Here is a 20565-nt window from a genome sequence, read left to right on the forward strand (position 1 = left end):
TGTGCTATAAACCAGCTCTTCTAGAAAAAAAAAAATACCCCGACTTGTGGTGCTTGTCAATACTCTCGCCGTCACTCATTTCAAGCTATGAATTTGATGTCACTAAACTTGGAGTTGGGAAGAGATGTGCACAGTGGGTTCTTGGGAGCTGGTAGAGCTGGCTCCAGCACACCATGGGATGAATCATACATACTGAGAAAGCCTACAATAGCAAGTTGAGTACTAAGGCATTTCTGGAAAGATCAGAGCCTCTCTCAATGCCTTTTCGCTTCCCATCCTTTTCAGAGGGCAGTGATCCTCCAGGGTGCCCTGGGAATGGGTGGTCATTATCTTGTTCTTCCTTTCTTATGGTTGCCATCCTTTCAAACAAGTGAAGTTACTGGTGTTTTTTATTTCTGACAGCAGCCCCAGCTATCTGACTTCATGTGAAAGATGGCTAATGCGGAAGTGAGTGTCCCAGTGGGGGATGTGGTTGTGGTACCCACTGAAGGAAATGAAGGGGAGAACCCTGAAGACACTAAAACCCAAGTGATCTTGCAGTTACAGCCTGTGCAACAAGGGTAAGTGACTAGAGATTTGGATATTTTACAAAATTTGGGAGGTTTAAAGGGTGGAGAAATTACAACATTATGGTTGCTCAGCACTATGAAGCATTCGACATCAATCTCAGCTGGTAGTTTTTATCTCTGTAATGTATTGTGTGCTATATTCATAATTTTATTATTAGCCGTTTCCCTCTTCTCCCTATTCTCTGCTGTGAGCTCCTTGGGGGTAAGTTACATAGTTCCCACATCTTATTTGCCTGCACTGTCTAGCACAGGGCTTGGTACATGTTTAGCAAATGACATTGTAGTTAGAGTCAGAGGAGATTAGGCAAGGTAACTATAAATAGTGCTACCAGAAACTCCTTGGACCCTCATGGATGGGCAAATTATCAAGTTTAGTCAAAAAAAAATATATCAACCACCTACTATTATACAGTGTATTATAAAAGTGTTGAGTGAAATATAACACATGGGTCCCACCACCATGGAACTTACTGTCTAATTGTGCAAACCCAAAATATATACATGTAAATAAAGAAATTGCTTATATTGCATGATCTGGGTGTGCTGTGTGGTATGGGTAGGAAGCACTTTTGAATTCAAATGAACACGATGAGTTTGAAAGGAGAGATATGGCTTAAGAAGTGGTCTTGAAGGTTCAGTAAGATTAGAGCTACAGAGAGAATGGGGAGTAGTTGTTTGTATTGGGGAATCTGTAAAAGATTTTTCACAGGCTTAGAAATGTTCTTGGACAAAAATAATTCCATCCTAGTCTAATAATGTAACCTGTGTTAAATACTCTGGAGAAAGACATTTAACATCTCAGTAATTTTTTTAAAAGATTTTTATTTATTTAGGTATACAAGAAACCAGGGTATAGGCCAAAAGTGTGGGGATGAGAGGATTCACCAGAGACAGTGTGGGGAACAGAATAGGTGGATCTACTGAAATACACTGCTGAGGGGAGCAGTGGGCAAGACATGTGGGTAGCTCCCAGGCTGGCCCAGGGTCGAACTCATGCTGCAGAGGCTGTGGATAGCTTCACAGTGCTGTGCTTAACCCCTAGCACCACCAGGGAGGCCCCGCAGTAATTTTAAAGCCTTTTTAGTATGGAAAGTTTCAAATATATGCAACAATAAAGAAAAACTGTAATGAACCCCATAAAAGCACCCATCAACCAGCTTCAACAATTACCAACGCATGACTCGTCCTGTTTCTTTTCTACATCTTCCCACTCCTGATGTTTTTTGAAGCAAATTTCAGACATTAGTATATATCTGTAAAAGACAAGAAATTTTTAGTTGTTAAAATATTACCCATAGTTTGCTGATATTCTGAATATTAAGTATGAAGGAAATATTCTAAGACCTATAAGGGACAGTTGTTGCAAATAATCCTTCACATATAATTAATAGAAATTTTTTTTTTTTTTTTAGTATTTACAGATTATGCATACTTATTCAAATTCATTTGTTTGGAAATGTCACTTGTTATACATACATGTACTTGAAAGTTGTTACCACAAGGTGCATGAGGAAGAATCTAGTTCTCAGCAGTTTTATTTCCTCATGGAGTCATTTCTATCTTTCCTAAAGTGCTCCAGTGGTCACTTTTTTAAAAAACATTTATTTTATTTACTTATGCATTCAAGAGCTCTGGTGTAGGCCAGAGGGGCGGGGGGGGGGGGGCGGGGGCGGGTGAGAGGATTCACCAGAGACAGAGTGGGGAGCAGAACAGGCGGATCTACTGAAATACACTGCTGAGGGGAGTAGCAGGGGAGACAGGAGAGGTCTGCTGTGTCATGTGGGTTCAGTTCCTGGCTGGGGATCGAATTCAGACCACTGCTGTGGACTGTAACAGTGATAAGGATGAGACTTAACTCCTAGGCCACCAAGGAGGCCCCATTTTACAGTTTTTTAAGTGTTATGTACATGTTTTCAGAAATACATTACGAAGCAAAAGTAGTCTTTGGTAATGGTCTCCCCATATGACCACACAGAACCTGAAACAGGGCCTCCCTGGTGGCACAAGGGGTTAAGATGCAACCTATGAAGCAATCCATAGTCACTGCAGCACAAGTTCAATCCCTGGCCAGGGAGCTACCCATATGGTGCAGCAGATCTCTGTTATCTCGCTGGCTGCTCCCCTTAGCAGTGTATTTCCATAGATCTGCCTGTTTTGTTCTCCACTCTGTCTCTAGTGAATCCTTTCACACCCCCATACCTCTGGCCTGTATCCCAGTTCTTGTATGCATAAATAAATAAATCTTAAAAAAACAAACCTGAAACATTGTATCAGCTATTTTCATAATAACACTAAATTGACTTTAAAATATATACACATTTAATTTTTTTAAGACTTAGATACTAAGGTATCTAGAAGGCTATTAATTCTAGGAACTCAATATAGAAGATTTGTTTAGCATGTGCTTCCTTAAAAAGGAAAAAAAGAAATAGTTATTAACTTTTTCAAGTGGGCGCTTATAGAAAGTTCTCAAGGGGAGTGAAGGAACTAGGATTCCATCATCATTCTTGACTTTCCAATTCATTTTGTATTCTTAAGCATTTTTAGCATAACAGGATAGGGACTGGTGATTTTATTTACCACATAAATTTTCTCACTGTGCTGACTTTATGCTTTTTCTTTAGAGGACATTCAGTCCGCATGTAACAGAATAGTTGAGTTTGAGTAGTGGCCCTACTTCTTCTTTTATGTTCATTCCCCCTCCTTAGCAGAAAGTTTAAAGTCTTAAGGGGGGTATATAACCTTTTTCAGATAATTAGGATACCCCTTGCTTTATGTTATAATCTTATGCAACTTTGTGTAAATCAGACTCTTTCCTTAACATGCTGGTTAAAAAATATCTTAACCTGTGAATTTTCAGTTTTCAGAGCAGAGAATTAGAATACAATAATGGAGATTTAATGTTACAGTTCTAATAAAAATAATTTTACTTTCTTTTGATAATTCATAGACATGTATCTTATAGTGCTTTAACATTTTGAACCTATATTATGATTTTTTACTATAGTTGTAGGTATAGCGAATTAGGCCTAGTCCTTCACTATTCTGGGTTGCTTTAGAAATTTTTTCCTTCACAAAAAACTTGTTTACTAATTAAAAATATAGACTCTGCCCCCTACTTCACACCCCAAGTGCAATTTACTAGTTGTTGAAATTATGTACAAACAAAAATATATTTTTTAAAGAGATTTGGTCACCTTAGAATGTTTACTAATCTTAACTTGAAGTAGTGGTTTCTCATGTTTATCATAGTCCTCATTCATTCAACATTGTCGTGTTCCACTTACTGTACACATAACAGTCATGAAATTAAATAAATTAATAAGACAGTCTCTGCATTCCAGGCCCTCTTAGACTATGTCCAAGGGAGACAGTTAAACAGAATATAGTATTAAGCAGTATAGGTGTTGTGACAAAAACCCCAAGTAAAATTAGGTCACAAAGGAGAAAGTGGGTGAGTATACTAGAGGGATTGAGATGGAAGGAGGACCATCATAGAGGCTACTTATTTAAAAAAGAAATAAATGGGAAAAGGGCCTCCCCGGTGGCACGGCGGTTGAGCGCTGGGTTGCGAAGCTGCCCGCAGCCTCTGTAGTGCCGGTTCGATCCCCGGCTGCTCCCCGGAGGGTCCCACATGACGCGCAGACCTCTCCTGCCGCCCACTGCTCCCCTCAGCAGTTTACTTCGGTCTTTCTGCCTGCTCTGCTCCCCGCTCTGGCTCTGGTGAATTCTCTCACCCTCCTGCGCTTCTGACTGTACCCAGTGCTTGTATAAATAAATAAATCTTAAAAAAAAAAAAAAAGAAAAGAAAGAAGTGGGAAGGGATGTTTTTAGAAAAAGAGAGCAAGATAGAAAATAGTAAAATAAGATGGCAATTTTGGGAGCCACAAATAGTTTGGTGTGACTGATGTTTAGATTATAAGATACCGGGGAGAGTTGAAATCGGGCTTGTCTCAGAGAGATAAGTATCATATTTAGGATTTGCACTTTTTTTTTAACAGGAGGGAGAGGATTCTTGAAGGGTTTTAAGAAGGAAGTGACATGAACACTCTGGGGGGAATACAGAAGATCAGGTAGATAAAAAGGGCTAGTTCAGACTAGAGATCTAGAGATGACTTAGTCTGAATTAAGCTGGTAGCAGAGGAAATACAGACAGGGAGAGTGGCTGGTTTTAAAGAGGTACATCTGGTAAGATTTGGTGACTGAGTGTGTGGGAGTTGAGGAGGAGGAAAAGGGAGAAATTGAGTGTAATTTCCTGGCTTCTGTCTTAGGCTACAGTGTGCTGGATGATGCCATTGGCAAGGATGAGGATTATAGGAAGAAGGGTAACTTGGGAGGTGGGAGAGAGAAGACAACTTGGTTATTTTAGACATAATGAATTCAACAAAGTCCTGAGGGACATCCAAATGTATTTATTAATTTAGCCGTTAACTGTGTCCCGGTGTGAAATACAGAAGGGAAGTTGTGTTAGGGGTGTCAGCATGGGGATGGGTAGTCATCTATGTAAAGGAGATTATTCAGGCAGTGCTTTCAGACAACAAATTGTAAAAATTAACATTAGATCTATTATAGAAATTAAAGAATATCAGTGTATCTTATTAGGTTGTGTGAGCCCATTTTTAGAAGGTAGAAACATTTTAGTGACACATTTTCCCTAAGTAGTACCTCTAGTTATTGCTAGTTACTTTGTGCAGTTTCTCTCTTGCATTTTCTGATGAGACTATGCTTGTGTCAGTAGTTTCATCATAGTACCTTCAAAATGCTATCATTTCTTAGGGCCTCCTTGGTTGCCCAGAGGTTAAAGTCTCAGGGCTCTCAAGCTGCTGTGCCACTACGGCATGAGTTCAATCCTTGGCCAGGGAGCTAACCCACATATGGTACAGAAGACCTCTCCTGTTTCTCCGCTGCTCCCCTACACAGTAAGATCTGCCCACTCTGTCTCTGGTGAATCCTCTCAACCCCTGGACCTCTGGCCTACACCCCAGTTCTTGTATGTACAAATAAATAAAAATAAATCTTTTTTTTAAAAAAGTGCTATTAAGCCTCCCTGGTAGCACAGGGGTGAAAGACAGCACTATCAAGCTATCGCCAGCCACTGCAGCACCAGTTCAATCCCCCACCAGCCAGGAGCAACCCACATGGCGCAGCAGACTTCTGTCTCCACTGCTGCTCCCCTCAGCAATGTATTTCAATAGATCTGCCTCTTTTGCTCCCCACTCTGTCTCTAGTGAATCCTTTCCTCCCCTGTACCTCTGGTCTGTACCCCAGTTCTTGTATGCCTAAATAAATATAGCTTAAAAAAAAAAGTGCCTAGATTCCAACAAGGGACATCAGTTTCTATGACCAAGTCCTCCCTGCCTTGAATTGGCCAGTGGTATTTTAGTTTCATCAGGATAATTCTAGAATGTGACTTAATCTTATACTTGAAGGAACACTTTATGTCATGAACTTTTGAAGTTCTGAAAGTTATGAAAATTCTGATGTAAAACAATAACAAGTGTGGTGTAAATACAATAGCAAGAAGATCTTTCCTTTAAGATGAGGAAAGTTGTTGATTCATTTCTATGGTTGTAGCTCTGAACAGCCTTGGGTAGCTTGGAATATAAATACAATGGGGAACTAATCAAAGCACAAACATAGATTTGTAAAGATATTTATTTTATTCCTTTTGCGATAGATTAAAATAAATTTCTTAACCCCATGCTGTGAATATTAATTTTTTCATGATTTATATAGTTTGTTTTTCGATGGACACTTTTACAACAGGATTTATGAAGCTGGGTCGGAGAACAACACAGCAGTTGTGGCAGTAGAAACTCACACGATACACAAAATTGAAGAAGGGATTGGTAAGTTTTTCTGTGTTATTCCAGTACCTTTGACCTTAGCTTCCTTGGTTGAGATTTCTTGCTTTTTGTCCCTACCAAGTGTGTTCTACTAATGCTGTAGTCATCATTTAGAATGACTACTGACTAAGATGCTAGGGCTGTCAGTTAATTCTTTAATATCAGTTTGCTAGGGTTACTGAAAGATTTTTCATCTCTAAAAACCATGCAAAGAAATTGGACCCTCAAGGTTGATTGTTGTTGTCAAGGAAGTTGCTGATGAGGACGAGGACTGATAGGTATTAACTGAAAGAAGTCACTGGAAAGATATTGAAAAGAAACTCTGAAATGAGATAAACCTGAATTTTAATCTTGCTTTATCTCTTTTTATTGATAGTTGTATGCCCTCAGGAAAGTCGGTTCACCTTCTGAGTCCTACTTATATGCATGTAATACATAGGCAGCAGGCACTCCTTCGATAGATTCTTGTAAGACTAAATATGTAAAAGCATACAGCAGTGTCTGGTGTAAGAGTAAGCAGTGTCTTGCTAAGAGAGCTGTTATGCCAGACTTCTTCCAAAGGATCTCTGAACAATCTTAGTCTTTATGAAGCAGTTTATATAGCCCCTCAGAGGACTCTGAACACTAGAGATACTGAATTTAAGCCTTGGGGAAGATATTTCAATAAATAACTGGTATTTTTTTCCATTTTCAGATGCAAGCACTATAGAAGCAAATGAGGATATGGAAATTGCTTACCCCATAACTTGTGGGGAAAGCAAAGCCATTCTCCTCTGGAAGAAGTTTGTGTGTCCAGGAATTAATGTAAAATGTGTTAAGGTAATTGTCTTCTCTCTTTGCTAGGGCCTATTTGGGGACTCCTTGTTTTTAACAGGGTGTGGTTTCTGGGCCTCCTCTCTCTTTCACCACATCAATGTTTCCAATTTTGTGGCTATACTCTCATTGTGTCACAGCAGAAAAAAATAAAAACTTTGGAGTGAAATTGGCCCGGATTCAAGTCCCAACAGAATATAAATTCTGAGAACTGAGAACTTTTGTGTCTTGTTCTTCAGTGTATCCCCAGCATGTAGAGTGATGCTTGGTGTATTTATCAATAAATCTTTGTTGAATGAATGAATGAATGGGGTCCCATCTTTATCTCTGACTAGTTGGGTCATCTTATGCAAGTTATTTAATATTTCAGAGCCTCATGTCAAAATACAAATAATCATTTACATACATTGTAAGATTGCTAGAATATAAGATGAGATACCTTATACTGGTGGAGTTTATTGAAAATTATTACTGATAATAATAAATAATCTCACGATGAAGAAATAATTATTTATAGTCTCTCCTTTGGGAGCCACAGCTGTACCCATGGATAGTTGTGTCATTGAAGTGGCATCACCCTAGAATTTGTCAGGATTATAGAATTTTGGGGCTCTTTAGTGCTTTTGGTTTCTACCATACTTATTCTTTCTGCCACAGCCTGAATCTTGACATAAGGGCTGGATAGATTACTTCAGTTTAAACAGGTAGTTGCACCTAATTGCCTGGCTAAGAGCATACATGGACTTTAGGTGCTAATCAATATACTAATCACTGATCCTCCTAATGTGTTCTGTAGGTTTTTACCAGAACAGGGTACTGTGTTCAGAGATGGGTCATCTTCTTTGGCACAACAGGGCAGGAGACTGTATCATATAAAACTGTGACAAGATGTTGGCTGGCTACTTTTTGTACATAACGAGTTACTGTTTTCTTTCTTTCTTGGCCTGCCTAAATTTACATTGCATTATTTTGGACTTTTCTTTTTACTTTAGTTCAATGATCAATTGATTAGCCCCAAGCATTTTGTTCATCTGGCTGGCAAGTCCACCCTAAAGGACTGGAAGAGAGCCATTCGTCTGGGTGGAATTATGCTCAGGTGAGCTCAAATAGTAAGCACCTTTCAACAGATTTTGGGATACTCAATCATGATAGGTTCCAGAGAATCCAGTCTTTTCTTTTTTTTAATTTTAAGTTTTTATTCTGTCTGAAGGATTAGCTTGAGCAATCCATGCATGATTATCCTGGCAAGCATAGTGTAGGCTGACTGACAAAGCCTGGTAATCTGGTAAAGTAGAAGTGCGCTATGATAAGTAACACTTAGACAAGTGAATACAATCCTTGCCATCATTATGCCACAAAATAAATTTCAGTATTTGCAATATCCCTCATCCCTTCTTTGCAGGTTGGTTTGCTATTGTAATATTTTTCCCATCTGGTAAAGATTAACATTAGTTGGTATTCCTTGAGTACATACCTTTTTTTTTTTTTTAATACAAGCACTGGGTACAGTCAGAAGCGCAGGAGGGTGAGATAATTCACCAGAGCCAGAGCAGGGAACAGAAAAGGCAGAGTGGGGGTATAGCTCAGGGGCAGAGCATTTGACTGCAGAATAGGCAGAGTGATGAAATACACTGTTGAGGGGAGCAGCGGGCGCAACAGGAGAGGTTTGCGTGCCATGTGGGACCCTCGCCGGGGATCGAACCAGCGCTGCAGAGGCTGTGGGCAGCTTCACAGCCCAGCACTCAACTGCTGCGCCACCAGGGGAGGCCCTAAAATTTATTTATTTATACAAGAACTGGAGTAAAGACCAGAAGTGTGGAGGGTGAGAGAATTGGCCAGAGATAGAGCGGGGAGCAGAACAGGCAGATGGACCAAAGACACTGCTGAAGGAAGCAGCAGGTGAGACAGGAGAGGTCTGCTGTGCCATGTGGGTTATCTCCCTGGCTGGCCAGAATCGAACCTGTGCTCCAGAGGCTGCAGACAGCTTCACAGCGCAGCGCTTAACCCACTGCACCACCGGGGAGGCCCTAGTACTTACCTGTTGATCGAAAATTTGAAAATTGGTCAAGAATTAAAACTTTTGGGCCCCCTGATGGCCTAGTGGTTAAAGTCTCAGCACTACCACTGCATTGGTTGGTCCAAGTGACCTGAGTTTGATCCCTGGCCAGGAAGCTAACGCATATGGCACAGCAAACCTCTTCTGTCTAGCCCACTGCTCCCCTCAACAGTGTATTTCAGTAGATCTGCCTGTTCTGTTCCCTATTCTGACTCTGGTGAATCCTCTTACCCCCTGCACCTCTGGCCTATACCCTAGTTCTATGTAAATAAAATAAATAAAAATCTTCTAATAAAATTATTCTTTCAAAAAAAAGAATTAAAGCTTTTTCTATAGACATATTCTTAAAATATTTTAAAAACATCTTACCCTTTGTCTTTAATTTAAGGAACCTGTCTTAAGAAAACTCCTTTGTGCCTGTGGAGATCAAACATAAAACTGTTCCTTGCAACATAATTTATTATGTTATAAATTGCTGTCTGCTTTAATATCCAATCAAGGGCTATCTAAAGTGAATTATGACTTTTCTAAATATTCCTGAGTATATACTCTGGGTGTTATGCAATCATTAAAATATTTCTGAAGGGTTTTTACCTGGAAAAAATGCTTGTAATGAAATGTGAAGGAAAAAATATATAAAGTTAATTGAGTAGTGTGATTTTAGCCATGTTAAAAATATACATATGTTAGTATAATTTAGTAGAAGAAAATATGCCAAAATGTTGACTTTATCTCTATGTAGTGGGATTTTTTTACAGGGTTGTTTTCTGTATTTTCCATGGAAAATGTTATTTTTTTTTTTCTGCACATACTATTTTTATAGCCAGAGACACATAATTAAAAAAAATTTGTTCCAGATGATTTGTTTGTAGAAATCAGTAGTTGAAATTGGGAATACATCTAACTTTCATTTTTTGTTGTTTTTGGCCTGTTTTACTTGCCCAGGAAAAACAAACACGGGCCAACTTTTCCCAAATATGTAAAGGAACCAGAATGTCTAAAAGATCTTTACTAAAAGTCAAGTAACATTATAACATAGACTTTACTGTAATTACAATACTCCTTGGTTTGCTTATGGGCTATAATAACAATGTCTTGTGGATCCCATTATAAGGATATTTTATAGTGGGGGTGTAGTATAATCAACTTTGCTCAGAATTTATAGGAGAGTTGTTATCAGTTTTTTTTTTTTTCTTAAGGGAAAATTTGCTGACTTTTTTGTCTTCAAAAGTGGCAATAAATCTTGCTGCTCTAGGAGTACTAATACATCAGAATGTCATCTCTATAGTCTCACTCCCCTATAGCATTTCTGTTTTGCTTTTTTTTTTTTTAAAGATTTATTTATTTATGCATAGAAGAACTGGGTGTAGGCCAGAGGTGCTTCACCAGAGTCAGAGTGGAGAACAGAACAGGTAGATCCACTGAAATACACTGCTAAGTGGAGCAGTGGGTGAGACAGGAGAGGTGTTCTGTGCCAAGTGGGTTAGCCCCTGTCTGGGGATTGAATTCAGGCCATGGAGATGACAGCGCTGAGACTTAACCCCCTATGCCACCAGGGAGGCCCCACCCCCTACAGCATTTCTCAGTTTTGCTGGACTGTGAGTTAGTCTTTCTCCCTTTAGGTTTGGTTTCAATGAGACTCTGTGGGGAAACTTACTTTTTTTGTCAGGGATATATAACTAAAGCTCAGTGGTAACTGAAAAATGCTCATAATGAGTAGACTAGAGGTGAAAGAGGAGCATTTTTTTTGTTTTAAGATTTATTTATTCATGCATACAAGAACAGGGTACAGGCCAGATGCATGGGAGGGTAAGAGGATTCACCAGAGACAGACTGGGGAACAGAACAGGCAGACTGACTGAAATACACTGCTGAGGGGAGCAGTGGGCAAGACAGAAGAGGTCTGCTGCGCCATGTGGGATTCTTGCTGGCTGGCCGGGATCGAACCCGTGCTGTAGAGGCTGTGGACAGCTTCACAGTGTGGCGCTTGTCAACCGCCTGCGCCACCAGGGGAGGCCCTAGAGAAGTATTTTTTTATTTTTATTTTTTTATTTTTAGAGATTGATTGATTTATACATACAAGAGCTAGAGTACAGGTCAGAGATGCGGGGGGTGAGAGGATTTACCAGAGACAGAGTGGGGAACAGAACAGGCAGATTGACTGAAATACACTGCTGAGGGTAGCAGCGGGCGAGACAGGAGAGGTCTGCTGCGCCATGTGGGTTTCTTCCCAACTGGCTGGGATCAAACCCACGCAACAGAGGCTGCGGACAGCTTCACAGTGTGGCGCTCAACTGCCTGCGCCACCAGGGAGGCCCAACCTAATGACTTTTAATGCTAGTAGGTTTCACTAATCTACAGAAAAGACTAAGCAATTTTTTCTCTATTTGTTCCTGAGGCTGGTTTTCTCTAGATGGAGTACAGTCTAAACTGCTACTTCTTGTCTCCCTTTGCATAGAAAAATGATGGACTCCGGACAGATTGATTTCTATCAGCATGACAAGGTTTGCTCTAATACCTGCAGAAGCACCAAATTTGATCTTCTGATCAGCAGTGCAAGAGCACCAGTGCCGGGACAGCAGACAAGTGTGGTGCAGACACCCACTTCGGCTGATGGTAGGGGGTAGGAAACCACCTGACAACCCACTGTGTTTTTCAGTAGCACTTCCCCCTCACTTCTTATTTGTGTTTCTTAATTTCACTATTCATGAGCATTGATGTCCTGTAAGCTATGGTAATCTTTGATGGGGTTCTTCTATACTTTAGAAAGTGATCTGTGTTTTCTCCCAAATGATTCCTATTGACCAAACCTCCTTCCTGTTTCTTTCTTAAAATGCATTTTCTTTAGAAAACTTTAGTAAACATTAGAAGATAGTTCAGTAGTTATAGTGCTTATGCAGAGTCTCATATTAATGCCTCTTGGAATCTCTAGGCTGAAATTAGACTGTTTTGAAAATCATTTCTTCTCTTAGTGATCAAGGCAGGAATGTGGATTAAATGATGAATGGTTTTAGCCCTTGAACTGAGATGTATCAAAGACAAAGTGTTGCTGGCTGGGATAGGCTCTGGAGACTATGCTGTAAGGATCAAAGAGCTTTACTTGAAAGGGATCCAGATAACCAAGCTGAGCCTTCCTCACCAACGAGACAGAGTGGCCACACACTTACAGCAGTATTGCTGAGTTTGGGACTAAGGATCCTAGCCATGCAGGAAAGATAAAGCCACATGATATTATTATAATGGATTCAGTTAGTCCAGTTATATAGAATGTATGTCAGTTGCTTCTGGAAGACGTCTAAATATGCCTTACAGAGTTGCAAGAAGGCTAAAGAAAATAAAGGGTTAGGGAAGTGCTGTGCTTTAAAAATGACTTCTTGAGGTTCATTTTGGTCAGCCCTAATATTCTGTGAGTAACTACTGGGTGAGTAGAAGCCAAATTTCTTGAAGCCTAAGTCCTTTTCAGGAAAATATAAAATATCTAGTAGTTTGAATTTTCCATTATGTGGCTCTTTCACATAATGAAAAGTAAAAAATAATATGAATTATTTACATCTTTTTTATTTGGCCCAAACTCCTTTACTTGATCATCTGTATTGATATTTCTTTTTTTATTTGATTATTGATATCTTCCTGTATGTAGCACCCAGAGTTATCTGTATTTCTGTCTTTATTGGTTTGATTTTTCTCAATTCTTTAATAATCCCAATGTACAACTGATAGGAAAGGCTTTTTTCTTCTGTGAATCTGCTGTCCATGGATCTCTTCTAAGCTGATTTTTTTTTTTTTTAAATCTCATTTTTCTTACATAGGCTGACAAATAAGCTACAACTTCAGATATCCTAGATGCTGAATATCAAACATACTGGTAGTAGAGCTCTTGGCTAAGCACCATACTTTTCTCTTAAATTACTTCAGATCAGACAGCCTGGCAATCATGTACATCTTCAGTCTCTCAAAATCATACCCACTCTGGAAGCAGATTGATCTTTTATAATTTTATAAATTATTTCTCACTTTCTGTTTGGAGGAAGATGAAAGCATTGTCTTTTGAAAGGCAAGTTTTCTTTAGAAAATCCAATATTTATCTTGGCCTACCTTGGATTCTAGTGTTTAATATATGAACCTGAAGGCAAAAGGCTAGATTGCTAAAATAACAAGGTTTCTTTGGCAGTGAGTATGTGATAGAGAATAGTTATGACTTCTTCATAAAACCATTGGTCTGACTTTAATGGGCTGATTTCAGGTAGCATCACACAGATTGCCATCTCTGAAGAGAGCATGGAAGAGGCAGGGCTGGAATGGAACTCAGCTCTCACTGCTGCTGTCACAATGGCTACAGAGGAGGGTGTAAAGAAAGACTCAGAGGAAATTTCAGGTATTTTTCTGTGGGTTTCAGATATCTTGCAGGGGTTTGTGACTCTTATCACCATTATGATTAGGGACATAGAAGTCCTCTTAATTATGTTTGCTGGCTGTTCTTAGGCTTAGTAATTACTAATTATGGATGTGCACATCTTATTTTAATCCGCGGGCAATCCTTCAAAGTCACATTTTACGTGTGAAGAAATTGAGATTTAGAAAGGTTCAGCATCTCACCATAAACCTGTAATATAACAAGTGTCAGAGCTGAATCAGCTGTTTGATTCTATAGTCCATGCTTTTCATCTGTTAAACTGCCTTCAACTTCAGCACATTTCTGAGATAAACTAAACTGCAAGATGTAGAAGAAAAAGTTAGGTAGCAAGTGGTGTAGAGGATGGTGATTAATGTTGAAAGAACAGAGAGGCTTCATGTCATCCTTCATTCATTAATTTATATAAAAAATATTTATTGCTGCCTGTTTTTAGTTGTCAGGGTTCCTAGATGCTAAATAGACAGATGAAAAGCCTCTGCCCTCAAGGAATTTATAACACCACCTGTTCAATTGTTGGTTTTAAGTATAGAACTGGGGAGGGAGGGGGCTGTATATTTAATGTATTTATTATTTAACTTTTAAAATAGTTATATTATTAAAAATATTGAATATTAAATTTTAAGTTAAATTATTTAAAGAGTATTTAATATCTTTATTAGAGGAATATTCTTGTTCCTTATAACCAAAGCCATGACAAGTTGAGGTCATGCTAAAACAACCAAGACTCTATGCTTCTGAAGAAGCCAAATCATTATGTACCAACCAATGTAGCAGTCAGTTTGTGTTCCAAGAACTTCTTCCCTTTTCCTTGAAATGACCCAATATGAAATCCTTTTGAAATGAAATTATTTTGAATTTAACACATTGTACAGATGTGCCTCAGTATATATAACATCCCTAGTTTTTTGTCTTATTCCTTTTGTGCCAGAGGACACGTTGATGTTCTGGAAGGGAATAGCTGATGTAGGACTGATGGAAGAGGTTGTCTGCAATATACAGAAGGAAATAGAGGAGCTACTCAGGGGGGTTCAGCAGCGGCTCATTCAGGCTCCCTTCCAGGTCACAGGTAAGTACACAAACCCTAACAGTAACCATCATTTATTAAACACTAACAATTATTGCCAGATCCTATTAGCTTCATGAAAACACTGTAGTATAGGTATTATTATTTCTATTGTACAGTTTAGGAAATGTAGGCTTATAAGAGTTAAGTCCAAAATTCATAACTGGATTTTGAACTCAGGCCTGGCCATACTTTCTTTTCCACAGCTAATTTTTGCTTTATGCCCAAGAATGCTCTGTGTGTGTGTGTGTGTATATGTGTGTGTGTGTGTGAATAAAACCTGAAAATTGGAGAAGTACATGTACACCTGGGTTTGGAAAACTCTTTTTTTAAGATCTACTCTATTAGGAAAGCTTCTAGAACCATTGTTTGTTGTCTTCACTTATAGCTGTTTCTGAATACTTATGGGGTGCTTGCTTCTATGCAGAAGGTAAAAGGATGTTCTAATCATCTGATAGAAATGGGGTTATGATCAAATTTCATAACCTAATGTTCAGTGAGTTCTTCTTAGAACTTATACATTATGTGAATATACTTAAAGTGTACAACAAAATCATTTTACATGCATGGAGTTTAAAAAAGGCAAATTATATAGAAAGCAGGGGTGACTATTTTGGTATTGGTCAAGGAGGGTCTCTCTAAGGAGGTCATTTAACAAGAGACCCAAATGGAAGGAGCTATCCATGTGATGTACTGAGAAGGAACATTCCAGACTGAGGGAATAAAGATCTTGAAGGGGCAATGTACCTGCTGAGTTCAAAGAATTACAGAAGCACTCATATGACTACAGTGAAAGGTATAAGGAGAATGATAGATGATCAGGTTAGAGAGGAAAAGAAGGGACAGTTTGGATAAGTGTTGGTCAGAACTTTGGATTTTATTTTATGGTGGTAGTAAGCCATCTTAGTGATTTCGAGCAGGGAAGTAAAGTGATAAGAATTATTTAAATTTTTTTTTAAAAGAATGTGTAGAGAGTAGACTCTATGGGGCAAAAGTGGAAATAAGAAAACCTTTTGGGAGACTCTTGAAGGAATTAGTCCAGACAAGAGACGGTGGTTACGTGGATTCAAGCGGGTTATGGCAGAACCGGGAAGAAGTGATTTTAAAAATTTTTAAATGCGGGTCTTCTTGGTGGCGCAAGGGGTTAAGATGCAACCTATGAAGCAATCCGCAGCCACTGCAGCACGAGTTCGATCCCCAGCCAGGGAACAACCCACATGGCACAGCAGACCTCTCCTGACTCGCCCGCTGCTCCCCTGGGCAGTGTATTTCAGTGGATCTGCCTGTTCTGTTCCTCACTCTGTCTCTGGTGGATCCTCCCACCCCCCACGCCTCTGGCCTGTACCCCAGTTCTTGTATGCATAGATAAATAAATCTTTAAAAAAAATTTTTTTTTTAAATGTGGGCTGGGCCCTCTCTGGTGGTGTAGGGGTTAAAGTCTCAGTGCTATCAAGCTTTCTCAGCATGAGTTTGATCCCTACCAGGGAGCTACCCACATGGCACAGCAGACTTCTCCTGTCTCACCTGGTGCTTTCCTCAGCAGTGTATTTCAGTCAATCCACCTGTTCTGTTCCCTACTCTGTCTCTGGTGAATTTTCTCACCTCCCTGCACTTCTGGCCTATATCCCAGTTCTTGTATGCATAAATAAATAAAATAAATCTTAAAAACATTTTGTTTTACATACAATGAGAATAGTCCTATCATTTCTAGGTTTATTAGCAACATAACAGGTAGCTGGTAAATATTTGTTTTGATTTGACAGGCATGTGTTTTGTTTTAAATAGACGCCGCTGTTCTCAACAATGTAGCACATACATTTGGCCTAATGGACACAATCAAGAAGGTTTTGGACAACAGAAGGAGCCAAGTAGAGCAGGGAGAAGAGCAATTTCTCTATACTCTAACAGGTGTGTGTGCATAACTTCTCTCTCTTCTTAGGTGATATCATACCAAAACCCTTGAGTCTTTTCATTTCTTTGTTGATTTCTGTTAGAACTTCAGAACTGTCTATTTCTTCCTTTTTTTCAATTCACGTAGAATCAGATTTTGCTTTTTTTTTTTGTATCCAGATCCAGGTGAGGTAGAGTAGTGGGAAGCAGAGGAAAAACAAAGGAAAACAGAAAGAAGCCAATAGCAGGGCCCTTTATCCCTTTCACATTACTGATACTGCATCTTTTGATAGATATAAATTTAGCACTTTATCCATTGTTTGCAGTAATAAAGAATTATGATATACACGGATAATTTAACTCTTTTTATCAAGCACTTACTTTTGTGCCATTGTCGAAACTTTCCGAAATATGATATTGAATAAGACAGTCCCAGTCTTTTCAGAGGTTTCAAGCAACTCAAGGGAAAGCAGACAGAAATAAGTGCAAAGGGCCTCCCTGGTGGTGCAAGGGGTAGAGATGCAGGACTATGAAGCTATCCTTAGCCACTGTGGCATGAGTTTGATCCCTGGCCAGGGAGGTGACCCACATGGTGCAGTGAGCCTCTCCTGTCTTGCCTACTGCTCTCCTCAGCAGTGTATTTCAGTGGATCTGCCTGTTCTGCTCCTACTCTGTATCTGGTGAATCCTCACACACATCTCAGGCCTGCACCCCAGCTCTTATATGCATAAATAAATAAATCTTAAAAAAAGAGAGAGAGAAGCTGTAGAGGAGGTAAGGCCGATGAAAGATATAAATCAAAGGTGGTAAGTGGGCCTCCCCTGGAGCGCAGGCAGTTGAACGCTGCGCTGTGAAACTGTCCGCAGCCTATGCAGTGCCGGTTCAATCCCAGCCGACCAGCGAGGGTCCCACATGGCGTGGCAGACCTCTCCTGTTGCGCCCGCTGCTCCCCTCAGCAGTGTATTTCATCAGTCTGCCTGTTCTGTTCCCCACTCTGTCTCTGGTGAATCCTTTCACCCTCCCGTGCATCTGGCCTGTACCCCAGTTCTTGAATAAATAATTAAATCTTTAAAAAAAGAAAAAAGGTGGTGAGTGTCAGCTTTTGAGTGATATGAGAAATATTATAGTCAGTCATGAAGCCAAGAAGTAAGAACAATTTAGGTTGTTTTTAACTTATTTTTATATCAAATTTATATTTTAAAATTTAGATACCTGCGTATTCTTAGTAATGGCCCTTTTTTTTTTTTTAAAGATTTATTTATTGGGCCTCCCCGGTGGCGCAGCGGTTGAGCGCTGGGTTGCGAAGCTGCCCGCAGCCTCTGCGGCGCCGGTTCGATCCCCGGCTGCTCCCCAGCCACCGGAGGAGGGTCCCACATGGCGCGCAGACCTCTCCTGCTGCCGCCCGCTGCTCCCCTCAGCAGTGTACTTCGGTCCTTCTGCCTGTTCTGCTCCCCGCTCTGGCTCTGGTGAATTCTCTCACCCTCTCGCGCTTCTGACTGTACCCAGTGCATGTATAAACAAAAAACCAAATAAATAAATAAATAAATAAATAAACATGCCTCTATTAAAAAAAAAAAAAGACTTTAAAAAAAAGATTTATTTATTTATTGTATTTATTTATACAAGCACTGGGTACAGTCAGAAGCGCGGGAGGGTGAGAGAATTCAGCAGAGCCAGAGCGGGGAGCAGAGCAGGCAGAAGGACCGAAGTACACTGCTGAGGGGAGCAGCGGGCGGCAGCAGGAGAGGTCTGCGCGCCATGTGGGACCCTCCTCTGGTGGCCAGGGAGCAGCCGGGGATCGAACTGGCGCTGCATAGGCTGCGGGCAGCTTCGCAACCCACCACTCAACCGCTGCGCCACCAGGGAGGCCCAGTAATGGCCCTTTTTTATTTGTTCCTCTTGAGAATGTTGGGATAGATCCCTATAAAGTGGATGTATTAGAACTCTCATTTTTGTAATTCTTAGGGATTTCCCCTATAACTTTCTGTAGACTTCTCTGGTTGCTGATGGCACATTAGCAAGGGCCATTTGGGTCACCAGCAAGGTAATCCTCTTTGTAGGACCGTTTGAGAATCACTGCTTTTCAGAGTGCCCACTATAACTTCATTGTAGTTTCATGGCAGTTCCAGGGAGATTGTGCAGCTATTATTTTTATCTGTCGACCCGGGCAGGGCATATAATGTTTCTAGACCAACTGGAGACTTTTGGTGATAGAGTGTGAGTCACTTTTGGTGACAGAATACCACAGAGGCTTTTAAAACGTTGAACGTAGTAGAATCACAACCTGAAAAAGGCACCTGTGTTTTTGCCATGGCTATTATCTCAGAAAGAAATGTAATTGCTGGAGGGATTTTAAAAATCATCTAGTCTATGTTATTCATTTAGAAACAACTAAGTGACTTGCCTGAGGCTACATAGTAGCAAAACTAGGACAAGACCCTAAGTCTGCTGATTCCCAGTTTACTCTTCCCAGTATTATATTTTCTTCCACACAAAGTCTGTTTTTTTTCCATAGATTTAGAACGCCAATTAGAAGAGCAGAAGAAGCAAGCTCAGGATCACAGGCTGAAATCACAGACGGTTCAAAATGTGGTACTGATGCCTGTGAGCACTCCTAAACCTCCAAAGAGGCCCCGGCTCCAGCGGCCAGCCTCCACCACCGTCCTGAGTCCTTCTCCTCCTGTCCAGCAGCCTCAGTTCACGGTCATCTCACCCATCACCATCACCCCAGTGGGTCAATCATTTTCCATGGGCAATATTCCAGTGGCCACCCTCAGCCAGGGCTCCAGTCCTGTGACTGTCCACACACTGCCTTCTGGGCCTCAGCTCTTCCGCTATGCCACAGTGGTCTCCTCTGCCAAGAGCAGTTCACCAGACACAGTGACCATTCACCCTTCGTCTAGCCTGGCCCTGCTAAGCTCCCCTGCTGTGCCGGATGGGAGTACCCTGGGCAACATGACCACCATGGTAAGCCCTATGGAGTTGGTGACCATGGAGTCTGGCCTGACCTCAGCAATCCAGGCTGTTGAAAGCACCTCAGAGGACGGGCAGACCATCATTGAGATTGATCCAGCCCCAGACCCAGAGGCTGAGGATACTGAGGGCAAAGCCGTCATTTTGGAGACAGAGCTGAGGACTGAGGAGAAAGTGGTGGCTGAGATGGAAGAACACCAGCATCAAGTCCACAATGTGGAGATTGTGGTCTTAGAGGATTAACGGGGGATCTTGGGGCCAGGAGATATGTTTTGGTTTGGAATTTTAATTATTTGTTTATTTTTATCATTGTCCTGCTCATTTCCATATAGGGTCCCCCCCCCTTTTTTTAAAAAAAAAAAAAGAAGCAAAATCTCATTGTTGTAACTGAAATGTTGGGTCTCTCCCACCCCATCATTGAAAAATGGACAAAAACAAGCTGCCCTACCGGAAGTTGAGAGTAGGTCACTCAATGTCTTAACCCTTTTACACCAAGAAAGTTATTTCTTTTAGGGGAGGCATTAAGATAACCAGAAATCCCATCCAGAAAGCTGTTTTCAGACTAGTCTGTGTGCGCATGTTGTTTTATTCTTGTAAAGATGCATTGACCAAACTCTGGAACACACATCTGACACTGGAAGGCAACCCATTCACATGTGGATGCAGAAGGATACTTTATTTTGTATCCTGGAAAGGGCCCTCAGAGGCCAGTACAAAACTCTGAAACAAAAGGAAATTGAACTCTGCTTGGAGGGAAAGGTGGCATACCAGCTTAAAAAGGGAAGTGCTTTGACCAGGATGGGGCAGGAAATTATCTTCCAGAAGTGCAACTGATGCCTCTTAAGATCTCTGAGGGATGTTACCCTGGGTGCCAGGAGAGGCCAGTGATAAGTGGAAAGGTGCATCTCCACAGAGCAAGTGGCACCAGGAACCAGTGGCTT

At 40.6% G+C, this 20565-nt stretch overlaps 1 protein-coding gene across 2 annotated transcripts; it reads left to right on the forward strand.

The window, feature by feature from the left end:
* Nucleotides 1-432: 432 nt before the first annotated feature.
* On the forward strand, nt 433-19867 carry GMEB1 (glucocorticoid modulatory element binding protein 1; the record flags this gene model as incomplete). Of its 2 annotated transcripts, none has more annotated exons than XM_084242015.1 (9): nt 433-560; nt 6306-6418; nt 7110-7234; nt 8221-8324; nt 11743-11900; nt 13528-13659; nt 14627-14764; nt 16547-16669; nt 19167-19867. In XM_084242015.1, the coding sequence occupies 9 exons, from the start codon at nt 433-435 to the stop codon at nt 19865-19867; spliced, it is 1722 nt and encodes a 573-aa protein (XP_084098141.1). The 2 variants fall into 2 exon arrangements, with proteins under 2 accessions (XP_084098141.1, XP_084098142.1); XM_084242016.1 differs by having other exon boundaries at nt 6336-6418.
* Nucleotides 19868-20565: the final 698 nt, after the last annotated feature.

The sequence above is a fragment of the Talpa europaea genome, assembly GCF_964194135.1.
Source record: "Talpa europaea genome assembly, chromosome: 9".
Classification (NCBI taxonomy): Eukaryota; Metazoa; Chordata; class Mammalia; order Eulipotyphla; family Talpidae; genus Talpa; species Talpa europaea.